This window comes from Diadema setosum, chromosome 1, assembly GCF_964275005.1.
Source record: "Diadema setosum chromosome 1, eeDiaSeto1, whole genome shotgun sequence".
In the NCBI taxonomy this organism is placed as follows: domain Eukaryota; kingdom Metazoa; phylum Echinodermata; class Echinoidea; order Diadematoida; family Diadematidae; genus Diadema; species Diadema setosum.
In genome coordinates, this window is record NC_092685.1 from 20,324,512 (window position 1) to 20,341,682 (window position 17,171).

General features: G+C 37.3%; 1 protein-coding gene across 1 annotated transcript in view; it reads left to right on the forward strand.

Annotated features, from left to right (window-relative positions):
• Positions 1 to 17,171, forward strand: part of LOC140228055 (calcium permeable stress-gated cation channel 1-like) — a 115,219-nt gene that overhangs the window by 32,492 nt on the left and 65,556 nt on the right. Inside the window, exons 5-8 of the mRNA XM_072308461.1 lie at positions 12,986 to 13,091; positions 13,840 to 13,877; positions 15,612 to 15,803; positions 16,767 to 16,878. Of these exons, the coding sequence (XP_072164562.1) occupies positions 12,986 to 13,091; positions 13,840 to 13,877; positions 15,612 to 15,803; positions 16,767 to 16,878 (448 nt within the window). The remainder of the gene's footprint in view (positions 1 to 12,985; positions 13,092 to 13,839; positions 13,878 to 15,611; positions 15,804 to 16,766; positions 16,879 to 17,171) is intronic.

Below are 17,171 nucleotides of genomic sequence, written 5' to 3' on the forward strand. Positions count from 1 at the left end.
ACTTGGTATCAACTACATGTAGTATGGCACACTCATTTTTTTTTTTTTTTTTCATGTGAGATATGAAAGAGAGTAGCATCATGCAACATGGCATTTGATAGCATGTTTTGAAGCACATGAAAATTGGCACTGCTATGTCATGTGCATGTGTACAGTAGAGTGTGTGAGGGTATCACTGGATGTGTGAATGCCTGTGATCATTAGCTAAAGCTACTTATGTTGTTTGTATGTAGCATCTTGATCAGTTAATCATTGATGCTTTTTTTTTTTCAATGGAGGACTGTCCGTTGTTAAAGTATACAGGTTTTAGAAACACTATATTTAATTTTGGCCAAGCAAAATAGTGTTAAATGGGACTATAGGGTTTTTTTTTCCCAAATTTGTCATTTGTTCTGCAATGCGATAACACAGATAGTGATGCATACACTATGTGTGGTCATGATACTTCCAGTTTGTTAATTTTAGACATTTTCTCACTGTTTGCTTGGAAGTTCAATGTGCCATGAGAGGATATAAATTAAGGACCAGTATGTGTGATGTACATGTATAAAGACCATTACAATGTCTGTGTTCAAGTGTGTGTTTATGTAAATCATATGTATATTGTACATGTGTGTGCATACATTGTGTTCGTATGCATGCACGTTTGAGTAATGTAATTATTTGAATAAGGTGACCTTTCTGGCTGCCTTCGGCCTTTTTCATATTGCATTTAAACATGACTTGTTCTTCATCTATATCAAGATTGTAATCTATGGGTTTTAATATAGCAAGGTAATAAAGGTGGATGATTCAACATGCCGTCTGCCCTTCGAAATATCAACAATTTTTTTTGAAGTTTAAGTTTTAGTTTTTGTTTTTGTTTTGGGGTTTTTGTTTTTGCGAGGGGAGATATTAGGATGTATGGTAGGATTGAATTCATTGCTGGAAATTGAACTTTGTGTGTTTGTTCTTTCCACATATTACACACGTATGTAGTAGGCCTACATGTTAAGTTTCTGTGGACTATAGTAGTGTATTTTTGTGGAACGAAACATGCCCAACAGATTGTTACAAATGACAATGAAGCTTTAGAAGTTCAGCATTATATAGATGATGACTGGCGGGGGAGGGAACATACTGAATGTTCCACCCAAAGGGTTTGAAATGCTATTTCGGGAGGCTATAAGTCCCTCGGGAGGTTATAAGTCCCGAGGCGAAGTCGAGGGACTTATAGACTCCCGAAATAGCATTTCAAACCCTGAGGGTGGAACGTTAGGTACATGTTCTCCACAACAAAAGTCATCATGTGTTATATTATATGGGTTAGTCATGGGTTATGCAAATTTATCCTATCGATCGCGCGAAAAATGTGATCGTTCAATCGTTTGGTATCACTTGTCATTTGTTATATGAAAATGTTTTCTCATGGGAGAACATAACCAATGTGCCTCCATCACGTGACTGTGCTTAGCCAATCACTAACCGGTATTTGACTAACCCATTTAGTATATAAGCATGTGTGATATCGAAATCAAATAGCAAAACTGTGTCTTCATTAGAATAGCAAAGCCCTCCTACCACCCCCCCCCCCAAAAAAAATGACAACAAAAATTAGGCACAAAGAATAAAGGGGGCTCTTTAAAATGATTTGTTTTAGATGTACAATATCTTTATTAGAGTAACCATACTATACATATATTCTTTTGTGGTTTCTTGGTGTGAATGTGCATTTTTACCACAAGTGCCACACACATTAAGATTCAGTGTAAGATAGCTTCCTCATGAGTCCAGTCCACATTGATTTGCATGCAGTGCTACATGTATTATGACCACTTGTTTGTCATGTGAACCTGTATGGTGACGGCATAGCACTTACAGGTGAGAAGCCAACTACCTTATCAAATTGCATGTATCGGTCAGAGGATTGGATGATGTCATGTAAAACACACTTGTTTGAATCGTCAAATGCTTGAAAGCTGTGTATTCTATCAAGAATAAAGAAATTAAGAATCACATAAATTCCACTTGAGAGCAGTGGCACTACATTCTGATTCAAAAAGAATGCAATGTATTCAAATCTTACATTGTCTTGGTTGTAAGTTTTCAGTTTGTAAAAGGGGATGTAAGTTTGTGTAAATATTAACTGAACAGAATGTGCTCTTGCAACTTAAAATGCTGAAGTATGTGACAGACCTGTGAGGCGGGCTGGATATTGTATGAAGACTGTGTAGTTGCATTCAATCTCTTCTGCACAGTTTGTCACTGCAAGAGCAGCAGTAAAGAAAGAGTTCATAAGCATGAATAAGTGTTACCACCTCATGTTTTCTGTCAAAATTTGCTCATATCATGCAAAGTATTGTGATCACAGAGACTCCAACTCCCCTGCTTTCAATGGAGATCTCCCACTTTGAGACCATTTTTGCAAAATCGTCCACTCTCCCGCTTGAGTTTCAATTTCTTGAATTAAGATGTCTTTTCATTTCATAAAATTGAGCTTTCTTCCTACCAACTTTAGTATTATCATAAATAATGGAGAAAAAATGTGGCTAACATAGCACCATGGAGCATCTATTACCCTAGAGCTGGACCCCAACCGCAAGGAACTTTGTGGTGTATGCTATGCACATGTAATATTGTGCACACATTCTCGTAATCGGAGCTAGTCTCCAGTTACGAGGTGGTCCAGGCAGGAGAAAAGAGATTCATGGGGTTTGAGTCTCTGTGATCATGTGTTATGTGCTTTCATGATGTATCGTCACTTTAGTAGATCTCATGGGTATGTTCTGATTGAGGTAGATGCTATTAACCCATTGAGGACGGTTTGATTATGCTACAACACGCAATTCCCATAGACACCTGCCCGAGTATACTCGGGATTCGTCCTCAACGGGTTAAAGGGATGGTATAGTTTGGTTGAGACCTAGCTTCAGGTTTCTAACTTTGTTGGTGAGACAATGAGAAACCTCTAATGAAATATGAAAGAGCATTAATTCCAAAAGGAATTCAGTGTTTATTTGATGGAAATTGGTTTTGAAATGACTGAGATATCCAAAACAAATGGATCCCGCCTTTTATTAGATATCACTTTGTTTTAGTTTGTTTTTGGATATTTCAGCCATTTCAAAACCAATTTTCACCAAATAAACTTTGAATTCCTCTTATTCTATGTTCTGTAACATTTCAGTATCTTGCAAAAAGTTTAAAGTTCAATTCTCATCCCCACCAATGCTATATCATCCCTTTAAATCTCAGCAGAGCACTACCCACAGCTTGAATAATGGAGCCCATCTGTTTTTAAGATCTTAGTAACATTTAAGGATGTGCTAGACATTTGCTAACCAAAAGAGTGCCTTGAAATTGTCTGACATACACAGATACCTATGTTCTTGGGATGATTTCTGGGTCTGATTATGAATTTTCTTATACTTACCCCTTCCATTCCATGCATTTTCATGCATTACTCTCTCTCTCTCTCTCTCTCCCTCTCTCTCTTTCTCTTTCTGTCTGTCCCTGTCTGTCTGTCTCTGTCTGTGTTGGTGTTTCTTTCTCTCTGACTTTCTGTCTCAATGTATTGGGGTATCTTGGGCAAGCTATTTTTGTACACAGAGTTCAAGAGCAGTTGAAAAATAAGGAGTTGTGGACATGGCATGAAAGTCAAGATGAGTAATTTAATTCCCAAGATACAATGCTGAGTACAATTCACTTGAGATTCTTAGACTTTGTCGCAACAGTGTGTCTCCAGCAATTATTCAGATGGACACAGTAGCTTTCTGTTGTAATTTGCTGAGAGTATGTCTGTATTCAAGTGTATACCGTGTGAATATTGCTCTTGTGCCTTTGAAGGTTTGCATACATGGTTTCCACAGTAATATTCGATGATATTTTCATGTATGATTGTGAATGCAGTAATAAGAAGAGAGTTTCATTTTTGTGTGAGTGTGTGTAACTCAAGAAATACATGTACTTAAAGTGGGACAATAAGAAGAGTTGGAGGCTGGTAGTGACCAGTTTTGATTTAAAGTCTTTTCTTCTTTTTTTTTTTTTGTCTTCTCATGAAGAACAGTCCACCATCTGGTGTATTACATGTACATTCTACTTGGCTGGTCAGTGTAGTGCATATGGTGCATTCAAACAAAATAAATAAATATAAGGACTACTACTCTATGTGCAATGCTTTTGCAAGTAAAAAAGCAGCTGCTCTCCCATTACTAGCGAAGTTGGATATGCTGTACAGCTCGTTAGAACTGGTCCAGATTTGTACAGATGCACTACCACCTGGGGCAAATTTAGAAGTGTTATGTTTCTTTTCAAATCAGTTCGGATGTGATGTACTCGAGTTAAAAAAAAAATAGCATCAAAGAAAAATTTTAGTCTCAGTATTCAATTTTAACCTGTGAGTGCCAAATTCTTCACCAAAGTCACAAGGTATTTCCAGTACTGTTTAAGTGCACTGTAAGAACCAATGTTGTTATGACACAATAATCTGTTCTTTTTCATCCCTGTCCATCTTTAAGTGCCTAAAAATAGATTTTTAATTTGCCATGATCATTTTTTAGGGATATGTCACATACAATTGTGTACACAGTGCATAAACAAATGTGACGCGAACTCTCATTTTTCTGACGTCAGTGCTCAAATACCCAGCAGTGCACTTTTGAAGATAAGATGGAGAAAAAACATAAATACGCTGCCTGCACAAGGTCATTCGCTTACTTCGTCTCCAGACTCATGTCATTAGCTTGATAATATGGAATACTTAACTGAGTGGAAAGAAAGGAAAGTATCAAGGAACAGATTACTGGAGAGTGATAAGAGTCAATCGAGGAGCCAAATTGATTTCTATTATTATCACATCATAAATTGATTTGAAGCACTTGTCTGCTTACTTGAATGGGAAATTTCCCTCAAGCAACAGTATATGTCTTGGTTTTGCCCTGTTCTTTATACATGTATCAGAGAATGTGTGTTCGACGTACAGTGTACTAGACCCACAACGACAGTGGTGAAGGCACTTTTTGTGGTATAACTTGGTCTTGGTGATTAGCCTCATTGATTAAAAAAAAAGAAAGAAAAGGGAAAAAAGAGAAAAAGAAATAGGCAGTGGGGCAGCTGAGGAGCTAATGTAGTTGCTGTAAATATTGTATGATGTGATTGACCATCCATTTACTAGGACTGAAAGTCTGTGTGTGGACATTTTTCCACTTTTTAATCATCTATGTGGATCGGAATGTGTTAAAGTGTGCTTGTGTGCATGCAAGCGCATGGGTGTGTGTGTGTGTGTGTTTGTGTATATGTGCATAGTATGTAAATGTCTTCAAATTTGAACTGAAGCAGAAACCAACTGGGGATTGGGGGAAAAAGAGGGAAAAGAGGTAATAGGCTGTGATGTAGCCAAGGAGCCGTGTTGGCTGCTGTAATTATCACACAATGTAGCTGATTTGGATGCACCTGCCAGCTTGTTCAAATTAGAATTTTTGTTCAACCAATTTCCTGTCCTTAAAGTTTTGCTTCAAATGTTTGAGTGTGCATGTGTGTGTGTGTGTGTGTGTGTGTGTGTATGTGTGAACGTTGTAGACTGCCTTGTGATGTTCAGTATGGCAGAAAAATGCATCAGGCAGACTGTAAATGCATAGCAGTGGAGCATCATTGGTTGATGAATAAAAGTGCAATACAATGTAAATCATAGATGATTATGCATGTGAGATGACTTGTGCATGTTTGAAGGACATGAAATGTTCTCTTTGAAAGTGTGTGTAGCGTGGCATAATTTCTCGTCTCTCGTAAGATTATATCGAAATACGAATAATGTAGTTTATCAAATAATAAACTTTTATAGGAATCTATATAAGCCTACTCCACATGCGAGGCCTGTACTGAAAGTTGAAGCAGGGAGCTACAAGTCTCTAGATAGTGACAGAAGACAAGGCTAAGAAAAAATGACATTTGAAATAAACATGTATATTAAAAATTGTGAATTGTTTCCTGTATTTGAAGAGGTCATAGGGGTCAGAGTGGTATAAGCCCACCATCCCACTTGCATGTGGCAACTGAAACTCTCTGTTTGGCGAGCGAAATGGATGTGCACTTGCCCCATTGCCCATGTTTGCAAGTGTGGTCCGCGTCTTGTGGAATGCCATGGTCTTGAGGGCCTATTGCACTGGAGGAGACATCAATGCAAACGCTGCAACTGATGATTTGCGGCGACTCGTGCGACATGAAAAACAAAAAAAAAAAAAAATGGCTTGCACTCTCACCAAGAAAGCAACTCCAGTGCAACGTTGGAGAGGACTCTAAACAGGGTGACAATTTATTCTCCTAGAAGTCATGGGGACTTTCCTGAGATGTCTTCTCAGTTGCGGATGTGTCTCTGCGATGTCTCCACAGCATCACTGGTAGGTCACCATGGGTCCCCATGGATATCCACAAGTTTGCACAGATGTCGTAGACAAAATTATTCTCCACAATGTGGCCACATCCGATGGAGATGGAGACGTCTGTGAGACCAACGTGAAACTGGAAAAAGTCTCCAAAAAGTATCTGACATGTTTGATACTACCACAACTCTCTGGAGACCTGGCTGTAGCAACCAGCGGAGACTCAAGTCGCCACCAGGTTGCCACTCTGTCTCCAGGCCAGTGAGATACCCAATTTAGACTGAAGCTTTGAAGTATGCATTTTATTCTGGCATCTTTAAGGGGGCGAATTCTTCTCACATAATATATGTATACATCATATTCTATGAATGTATATGTGTGAATGTGTATACACATGTATGTGTGTATGTACTGTATGTATGTGTTGATGTGTGTTTGTATCACTGCCAATAGAATATCAAAACATGTAATATCCATGAACTGAGACAAACCATCTCAACAGTAAGTGTATTCCTTTGTTTATGCATTTTCGTTTTAATCACTCTGATCTATTTTTAACTATTGTTAATTCAGTCATATGTGCATTTGCTCTAAATTACACTCATGAAGTCAATCCATCATGTCAATGGCAGCCAGTTCAGTGGTAAATGCTATGTTAAAGGGACTCAAATTTCATCATATCAAAGACCCATTCTTGCAGTGCATGTAGATAGTGCATGTGGAGCTGTTGTTTAGAAATTGTCTGAAGCGGTTATGCTGTTAATCTACAATTGTCCTAATTGTCTGTACTTTGTCTGATTATCCACATGTGTAATATTCTCTATTTCAAAGAAAAAGGGAGGAAAGAAAAAAAAAGATGGGACATAGAGAGAGAAGAAAAAGGAAAAGAGAGGGAGGTCACACCGACTGCATCTTCTCAATTTCATGGGGAACTTGACTGGGCTGCCGAACTGTTCAGAATGGTAGACAGAGCCATATCTGTTCACCTTCCGTACGGACGTCTATTGATTTGTCAGGCAGCAGCCGGTAGGCAGAGTGCATTACTGCCCCACTACACATTACTACCTCACTACGTCACTCACCAGATATGGTTGGGGATGTGACGGCTTACGAGTTGACGCTGAATAAATTGGCTGCAGAGTATACAGCCAAACCCCTCGCCCGCCCCACCCCGAAAGTATCTCTCCGCACCGGCAGGTACTGTCATAATTTCCATCTGTGCATACATTAACTCCCTCTGCTGTTGTAGGGTTATTGATCCACAGGGTAATTACATGCACCACAATGGCTGCTGCGTTGCTACGGCCATGTGCCACTTAAGAGAGCCAGGTGGCAAGGAGACAGGCTGCAATATGTCTTGTGTGCATAATTCATTCCTTCATTCACTCATTCATTCATTCATTCATTCATGATGCAGTACCATGTGATAATTTGACATGTTTAAAGTCTGTTGTGGGACTACCAGAAATGATACAAAATCTGCCACATCTAAAGCTCAATAAAACTCAAATGTGATGTCAGTGAAAGACTCGAAGATTACAAGCACAGTAGAAGTACATAATGAATCCCCAATATGGGAAAAATATCAATATATTAACTATGTTCATATGGCTTTATTAGGGTGTCACATTGCACAATGGTTCACTTAATTGTACATTCCAATTATCATTGCATTTCCAACTTTGTACCCAGTCAACTGAATAAGGCCAGTTTTATTGTCAAGGGTCAGTATGGTTTAATGTGGCTTATACATTGTCTTGATGACTGCCCTGAGTAAATGCAGCTTGGATTTCTTTGATATTGCAAAACATGTGTTACTGAAAGTGATTAGTTGTTCTGAGTCTCCCATCTTATTTGGTGTTCTTGATGGATACCATGTTTTGCAAAAGGAGATGGGAATATCTTATCTGTTTATGTTGAAATAGGAAAGACAAAACACAGTGTGCATGTGATGATATCGTATGATCATTCTAATTACAATCCCACTTTCTGTATTTCTGTCTGTGCAATTTGCTCTTGAGACAGAGGAAAATTGTCCTTGCTAAAAATAAGTTGATATAAATCATCATGTCACATGAAGATGTGGACGTACTATTAACAGATGCAGACGCTTCCAGAGCTGTTGCAGGCTCATCACGTAAATCTTTTACATGTTGTAAACAGACAATTAGTCAGTGCTTTTGTCATGCAGGACATTTCTCTGATATGGGTGACTTCAACTCAATAAATATCAGAAACTCTTGCCAGTGTGAACGCGATGCTAACATTGTGGCAGTTTTGTGAATCCCCTGAATTTTATTGTGGATATCAGAAGTGCAGTACCATGTAATGATGCAGAATGTGCCTGATGTGAAGTATCTAATGTGAGTTTGTGAACTGTGTTAAATGACCCTTTTATAGCACCAGTATTCAATTCTCCCTATCCCTGGGTAACCTAAAGGACAAGGCAGCTATCCATGGAAGTCTAAGGTGTACTCCAAAATGCATGTAGGCGTGCGTCATGTTTATACATTCACATTACAGTTCTCCAGGAGGTAAAAATATCACAGAATTCTAATGTCCCCTTGTGTGAACATACATGATTTTCCCATTTTAGAAGAAAGTTAAAACTCGGGGAAAAAAACAGTAGCAGAGAGAGAGAGAGAGAGAGAGAATGCAAGAGGGAGAGATTTTGTGAAGGGTCGCAATTCAAAAGCACTGTAAAATTCGTGTTTTTATGCTCTTTTGCACACTGAGGAGTATGGGTGTGTGCAAGTTATATAATGTATATCTGATAAATTTTACATAAAGCCACATCCAGTGTCTATCGATGGGTAATATTGTTGATGAGCTGTAAACCTTTACATCAACATTCTTATGGCTAATATTTGTTGTTGTCATTTTATATTTCATCATGAATGAAGAATGTCACCTAAATATGACATTGGGCATATCACAGCACTAAGACTTCAATGGACATATGACCTTATCATTGATATTATCATTATCACCATCATCAGTATTATCATTGTTATCTTCATAATCATTGTTACTCTGAAAATCACCGATATTATTAGTAGCAAACTCCCCTAATGCACACACAGGCACATGAATGTGCGTATATATATATACACATGCAAGCAAAGTACATTGTATGCAGAACCTATGCCCTGGAGAGCATTCGGAATCATTAAATGATGCAATGTAATTGCCCCCAGAAGAACATTACATGAAGAAAATAGCACAGTAAACTGGCCACTGAATCCTGACCTTTGACCTTCTACAATGTGTCCTGACAGAAATCCTCACCATCCCCCATATGAAATATTTCCTCCTTCAAAAAATAAGAGGCTGTAATTACTGACCAGGCTGAGTAAACAGATTTGAGATAGCAATGAATATTGACAGGCAGTATAAAATGCCCACTGTATGCTGGGGTTTGATAATTGGATTGGTGAGAATTTCTGATATTAGGGGATGCAGTGGAGAGGTTTAGGTGGGTGGGAATAGGGGATATTTTATAGGGGCTTTGCTGGCAGAGTATTAGCTGTGTATGAGGATGTGGTGCCAACAGGGCTGTGCTTGAATGGCCTTTTTATATGAAGCCACCTGCCGTCGTCGACTGGTAGCCAGCAGTGGCCCACCACCCCATGCGTGGGATAATCATATGTGCGTGGAGCACGCTCGTATGGTTTTTCATGAATGCATTCTCGTTTGCGGTGCCATGTACACATGCAGAGATGGGGAATGTCAGTCCTGTCCCGTATCTATGCGTGACCACTGGAATATATGCAATCTCATGCTTTCCCTGAATTCCCTTATATATATATCCATTTGAAACAGACGTACAATTTCTTTAATTGTCATCTTATAATATTATCAGTCAAATTGGTGAATTAAGAGCTTTGTGATCAGGTTCATTGTCATCTTTGCCACTTTTTAGTAGATTTTATGATCCCATGCACAAGCTATGGTTGCAAACCAGAGCTTTAAATGATGCTTTAGAGGAAAGCCTCACATAAAGTCCTGGTATATGAAAGTAATTTATTGTTAAATACATTTACGGTAGAGTGTGTTTCAGTTTATTCATTTGTGTGTTGTGTATGCATGTGCATTATGTGTCTGGGTGTTTAATCTGGGCATTCAAACATTTATTATGTCTGTCTTAATAGTTTATTGACTTCTAATGAATTTAATCATATTCTAATCTTCATTTCTAAATCAGTCATTCATATAACTACTGATTAATGCTTTTCATTGACTTCAGATTTATTCAGTTAGTTTATTTGTTGATTTTGTACATTCATTCATGTATTCATAAGCTCATTTTGGCTGTGTGTTGTTGTTGATTTTTTTTTTTGACCATGTACAATTCATCATTAATTAACAGTATGCCTCAAATTGCCAACAGGTTTGAATTGTCTTTGGGGTTAAAATCCATAGTCATTCTCAGTTGAAATTGTATCAGGTGGGTTTGTATAATGAGATCTTTGCTGTTAAGAGTGTCACACATTACTGTACATGTAGTGAAAGTCTTCCAAGCATGCCAGATGACATCACCACTGGCTAGTCAGGCCAACTTTGATATGTTTTGCATTCATATTTGGGGAAAGTGTCATTTGTATTGAATCATTTTTGCATCCCATGCTTTATAGTAGTATACTCTACATGTAGTAACCAGCTCTCATTTGTGCACTACTCATTGTGACATAAGAAATGCCTGTATGGGCATTGCGTGAAAACTGTTCTTGCAAAACATTTCAATATGGTTTGTCGCTTTCAAAAGTTAGCCAGTTTCCTAAGTCCTAACATTTGAAACAAAAATTTGTTATATTTATACAATTATGTAATATGAAAATCTAGACAATGGTAGTGATTGCACTAATTGTATTTTAATAGTGCATATACAGTGCCTTTATTGAAAAGGTTGTGCTTTTGTCCATGATTTATAACTGTAGTTATAAGAGGTGAAATTTGAGAGATATCAACTGTAGAGTTATAAACTCATGTTCACCATGCACTAAGTGAATACCTCTACTGAAAGTGTACTGAAACAAGGTCTTCAAAAGCTGTTTGATATTTAGATTCTTGGACATTTTTTCAATCTCCTCAGAGTTGGTTGAATTGTATGATTATTCTTTAACTGCAACATTACAGCTCATTGAACTCAGTGCAAACTGTAAGAGCAACAGTCACAAGCATCATTTGTAGAGAACTGAAAAGACTTTTCATCTTCTGATGTCCATGTCATGTACATACATAAGAGGAAGAGTTCACCTACTATTGCGCTAAAAGCACTACGGCCTTTGTTCTGAGGGACTGCCAAGGTATATGTAGCTAACAAAATGTATCATGTTGCCACAAGCCCTCGCATATTCCTTGCAGTTGCACACTTTATTTCCATTCTATGAAAGTGTAAATACAAGGTACTGCCACCCTTCATCATGGAATGCATTCACATGAATTAAACATGGCAGATAGTGTGTTATGGCAGATAGTGTATTATGTCAGAATTATAAAAGACCTTTTTGTTTTCCTTTTGAAATCCACACTATATTTCATCTCTTTCTGAATCTGTTCACCATGCTGATGTTTTTGTTTATTTCTTTTGTGGTCATGATGAAGTTTTGATTGGTTTGAAGGTTGAGTCCAGGTGAACTTGGAATGATATGCATGAAATGCTGTATCATGCATTGTGCAAGTCAGGCTTGAATTTTTCCACATTTGTTACAGAAGCCTCCATGCAAACATGTGCACTGTGTTTGTTGCCTGTATCAGTGGGCATGACATTGTAAAATGTGCAAACTGTAACTCTCGTAAATTTTCTGATATATCGGCAATGTAAACGTTTGAATATATCGTATGCAAATAATGCGGCAGTGTTGCAGTAAAGCCACGATGGTCATTTTATGGGCTGAACTTTGGCCTTATGTGTGGCTGGGTTGCATTATAAAAGACAGATACAGCTGTAGCAACAGTTTGCAGGATTTTGTCAGTTTCACTTAAAACCTTGAGTTCTGATGACTGACTTTGATTCAAAACCTGGCCGGAAAAAGAAAAAAAAAATCATATTAGCAGCATATATATGAACACTGGTATTTCATATCTCTTCACAAATTTTCTTTGGTGAATGTTGCTGAAAGCCTTGCATTGCATACATATCAATCTTCAAGCCAAACATTGCTATTGTAAGCCATTATAACAATCTGTCTATGGTTCAATCTTTCTGTGATTTAGTGCGTCAATAGTGCACACACAGATATGCCTTCATAGGACTGCACATACAATTCATGTTGTTTTCCCAACTCCCCCCCCCCAAAAAAAAAAAAAAAGTTGCAGAAACCCCCCACTCTTGAGCTTCTAATCATACCCACGTACATGTATCAAATGATATAAAGCAGTTCATTACTTTTCTAGAATTTTCTACAATCTTGATGGGATGAAAGTGAGTAGAAAAGTATGATGCACATTTCTAATACTCATAGTAGTTACTTTGTCACAGATGCAATGTGCCCATAGTCATACTCTATTCTGCCACAGGAATATTGCACATATATGGCAATCAAATGGAAACACTGCTGGACAGCAGTCCTTCCCAGAGCAGACATTCTCTATGTCTATTTTGGTTTTCAATTTGTGTTACTACTCAGGTGGACAAGTATGTTCTATGGGGATCATAGCTCCCAGGGAAAGGGTGGTGCCAAGGGAATCAACGCGGATGATAGTGGAGAGCAGCCAATGCACTCAAGAGCAACGGTAAGTGACAATATTTCAGTGAACCTTTCCAATTTCAATTGCAATTTCAATTCCAATTTTATTTTCATATTTCTCGTTGGAAAATACATAAAGTATACAAAATAATATGATAATACATTATGTCCAGCTTGGATACGCAAGAAAAAAAAAATACAAACATAAACTCGAACATAGCAGTCAGTTTCAATCAAAGTAAAAGAATGCTATTGAGAAATATGATGGAACCTACCCTGCCTAGTACTGTATCTTTTTTTTTTATCAGCTGATTGCTAATGTTACCTAATCAGAAACATTCCCAAAAGTTATCTATTCATTCATGAAATATGTTAATTATACTATATACTATTGTTTTCCCCTATAAGAACAACAGACTAGATTTCTCATATTTGGCACTGTAGGTACTGCAGACAGAATTTACTCGTAAGGATTCTCTCAATTTTGCTATTATTGCTGGGTTGTGCATTTTCAGTGTGTAATAAAGATTGTAGAATAATGCTTGAAATAACATCATGGCATCATCTAAATACAGAAAAGGTACCGGTATATTAATAACATTTATTATATTTTTTGTGTATTGTGGAATACCCTTTTTAAGAATTCTTGGTACATGAAATGAAGCAATCCAACTTTTAATAGCATAAATGTGTTGTGAACAATGTTTGTTCAATAATACTGTAACAAACTGTTATTTAGCGGTATATGGTATATTCATTTCTTTGTTCTTGTTCTGCTCATTTTGTTAATACAGGGATTATGTGACTGGATTCCCGCTATATTTAGAATCAAGTAAGTTTGTTGTTTGTGAAATACTTATAACATAAAATACATTTAAACCAGCCCTTTGTTGTTGTGTTTATTAGTTGCTTCACAGTGTCCAAGAATGAATCAAGCCAATGTACAGAGCATTAAACTAAACAAATTTTCCAAATTATCGTCATACTTGAATGTTGGGTGGTATGTTGTGACTGTATTCTGATGCAATGAAGAGACAATTGAGTACATCCTTGACACTGTAAATATTGTAAAACAAATATTAACATATACTGTAGAACAATTTATTCATACTATCATCAATCTGTTTCTTTGAGGTAAGATATTAAATAAACTTGCACAGCAGCAGAAATAGTGCAAAAGCTTTGCTCACCAGTTCAGCAAGTCTGGTGCAGAAATAAGGTACATTGGAATCAGAATACAATCCTCAAGCACCCCCACCTATTTTTTCTTTTCTTTTTTAGCGCCAATTATCATGCAAAGATAAACTCTTTTGTTATTTTTGGTTCAGATTTTTTTTTTTTAATGACAATGGGTCATTGTCCTGTGGGTCATGCATTCTATGGTCATCCAAATTTTCCCATGAATAATTTGCTGAGTAGCGTTTGGAGCAAACTTCCTTGCAGCTATGACAGGGGCTCTTACCCGAGGATTTATAGCTCAGCTGTACAAACCATACCTCAACAGTCCAACATTGTATCACTCTGACCAACTGTGCCTTTGATGTTTAGCTTTCTTTGTGCTTGTGTGAAGATGAAATGCCAAATGAAACTTATAATGATGACAAACGACCTGCCCGAGAGACACCTCCTAGTGATTAATGTGTCCATGTCCATGACATATTCATTGTTCCATGCCTGATTGTGTTGTTGTAGACATGGCTGTAGGAAGAATCATTGTAAAACACACACGCACACACACACACACACACACACACACACACACACACATGACTTTGCTCTCTGTAGGTTTTGTACCCCGGAAGGTTATAAAATCAGTACACACACAGAAACAAGCTATAAATCATTCTTAATGGCTTAATAAGAAGAAACAAACTTTGTATTCACATAATACCTTGGGAAAAAAAATATGTGTAGAGTACATATCATAGATTGTGATCCTGCATCACAAAACCAGCAAGATGGGGCCAGATATTTTTGTTTTCCAGCGGTCGCATTAAAAAAACAAACAAACAAACAAACAAACAAACCAGACATTCTCATCAAAATTTAATGTTTTGAACCACTCAAATAAGTGGTAAGTCAAAGTCAAGTATAACTGTTATCTTTGATTTTAGAAAAACAGACTATGACATTGCTGGTCTGTTGAAGTATTGTAACATCACTTCTCATTTGGCATACAGAGACAATATCTTCAAACTGTAAGAAATGCTGTAAAGGGATTATTGTGAACTTTGATACCCATTTACATAATACACTCTTTGCATGATTATTTCAAAGTGTTCTTGCCATTGCTGACTGATACAAAATATTCTTGCAGAGTGTTCATGTACATTTTGATGTATTGCGTGAATGGAAATGGCAAAGAAAAACAGAGTAGAATGAAAGGAACGTTGGCCTATCCACCCCCCCCCCTCCAAAAAAAAAAAAGAAAACATTCTGAAACAAGAAATTGAGTTAAAATATTTTATATGATATTTGTAATTCATGTACAAATATGAAAAGCCGATGTCATAAGTTTAGTTGATTGAAGACTTGTTTGACCCTCCCTCTTTGAACACCTGATCAGGGATGCGGACATACGGAGTAACTCGGGACCGGATGCGGTCCAGTATCTCCAGTTCCAGCGGTACCTCATCGTCTTGGTCATCATCGTCACTGTCCTCTCCCTAGTGGTCATCCTACCACTCAACTTCAGTGGTAGCCAAGAGCTGGGGCCAAACAACTTTGGCCGGACGACCATCACCAACATCCCCAACCAGTAAGCCTCTCAAAAAACAAAGGACACTGATAAATTTTTCCGTCTTACCTGTATTCATTCACCTTTTCCCCGAGTAAGCTTTGTATGTTTTCACCAACTTCATTGTCATTAAAAACAGTTTTGTAGTTCGTATGCTAGATGTGTTCTGAAAACAAAGTGGAAGAGGTTTCCCTTAATTCATATAGGTGTCATCCCCTTACTTTCAATTTTTTTTTCTGAATAAGCTTCCTATGTTCTTCACCAACTTCATTGTCATGAAAAACAATTTCATAGTACCAATACCTGACATGTCTTAAAAACAATTGTGGGAAAGGTTTTTCTGTTTTATTGTATTGCATTCATAAAGTTGTCATGAAAATACATTATAAGACATGTCTTTTTTATTTTTCTCTTGTATGAAAGGAGCCATTAACTGAAGGGAAATTTGCTTCCACAAGAAAAGTGTTTCGAATGAAATCCATCATGTGTTGAGGTGAAGCAAATCCAAAGGATATCAAGTCAATATCTGGCTTGTGCCAACAGAGTTGTGGTAGCTGAAAATAAATAAACCAGCTGCAGTGGAGTCTGTTGGGCCGTTTCTGGCTCCCTGTTTCATAAACTGATGTCTCGTCAATTTTAGTTGCTTTTATTTCAATCCCTCTTCTTCAAAATGAAATCAAATTTAATATGGTTTTATTGCCGTCTTCAGCTCATCTTCTTAGTTTTATGAATTTAGATTGCTTGGTACTAGAAGGACTGATGTATTGATGATGTACCGATGACGTTAAACATGTTATTTATATCACCACACACAGAAATGCGCACTGTCTCTCTCTCTCTCTATCTATCTATCTGTCTATCCATCTGTCTTTTTATGTGTTGATATGTATGTGTTGATTCGTTTGTCTCACTTTCTATCATTTTTTAATCATTCTTTTTCTCTTTTGTCTCTTCTCTATGTTTCTATCTTTTTACTTACTACAGAGATGGCAAGTTATGGGTTCACACAATCTTCTGTATGTTGTACTTCATCCTCGTTGTAATCTTCATGCGCCACTTCTCCACTCATCTTCCCTACCGTGAGGAAACAGACACGGTAAGGAAACCAATGTCAAGAAAATGATTTGAAATAGAAATTATTTTTTAATTTTTTATCTTGATTTTTTTTTTTTTTTTTTGGGGGGGGGGGTAGAGTTAGGATTTGTGTGTGAGAAATATGGGTTCATCAGTGAATATATAAATGGCATTCTTGCAATCATTAGTCAGGTGGTCATGGCCAATGTAGAAGACTATGTAATGTACTCTGCATTTACTAGAGATTTTATCAAGAAAAATTGTCACTTCTTTTTCTGAGTTATTCATGGATTGTGTATTTGCATGAACATGTGT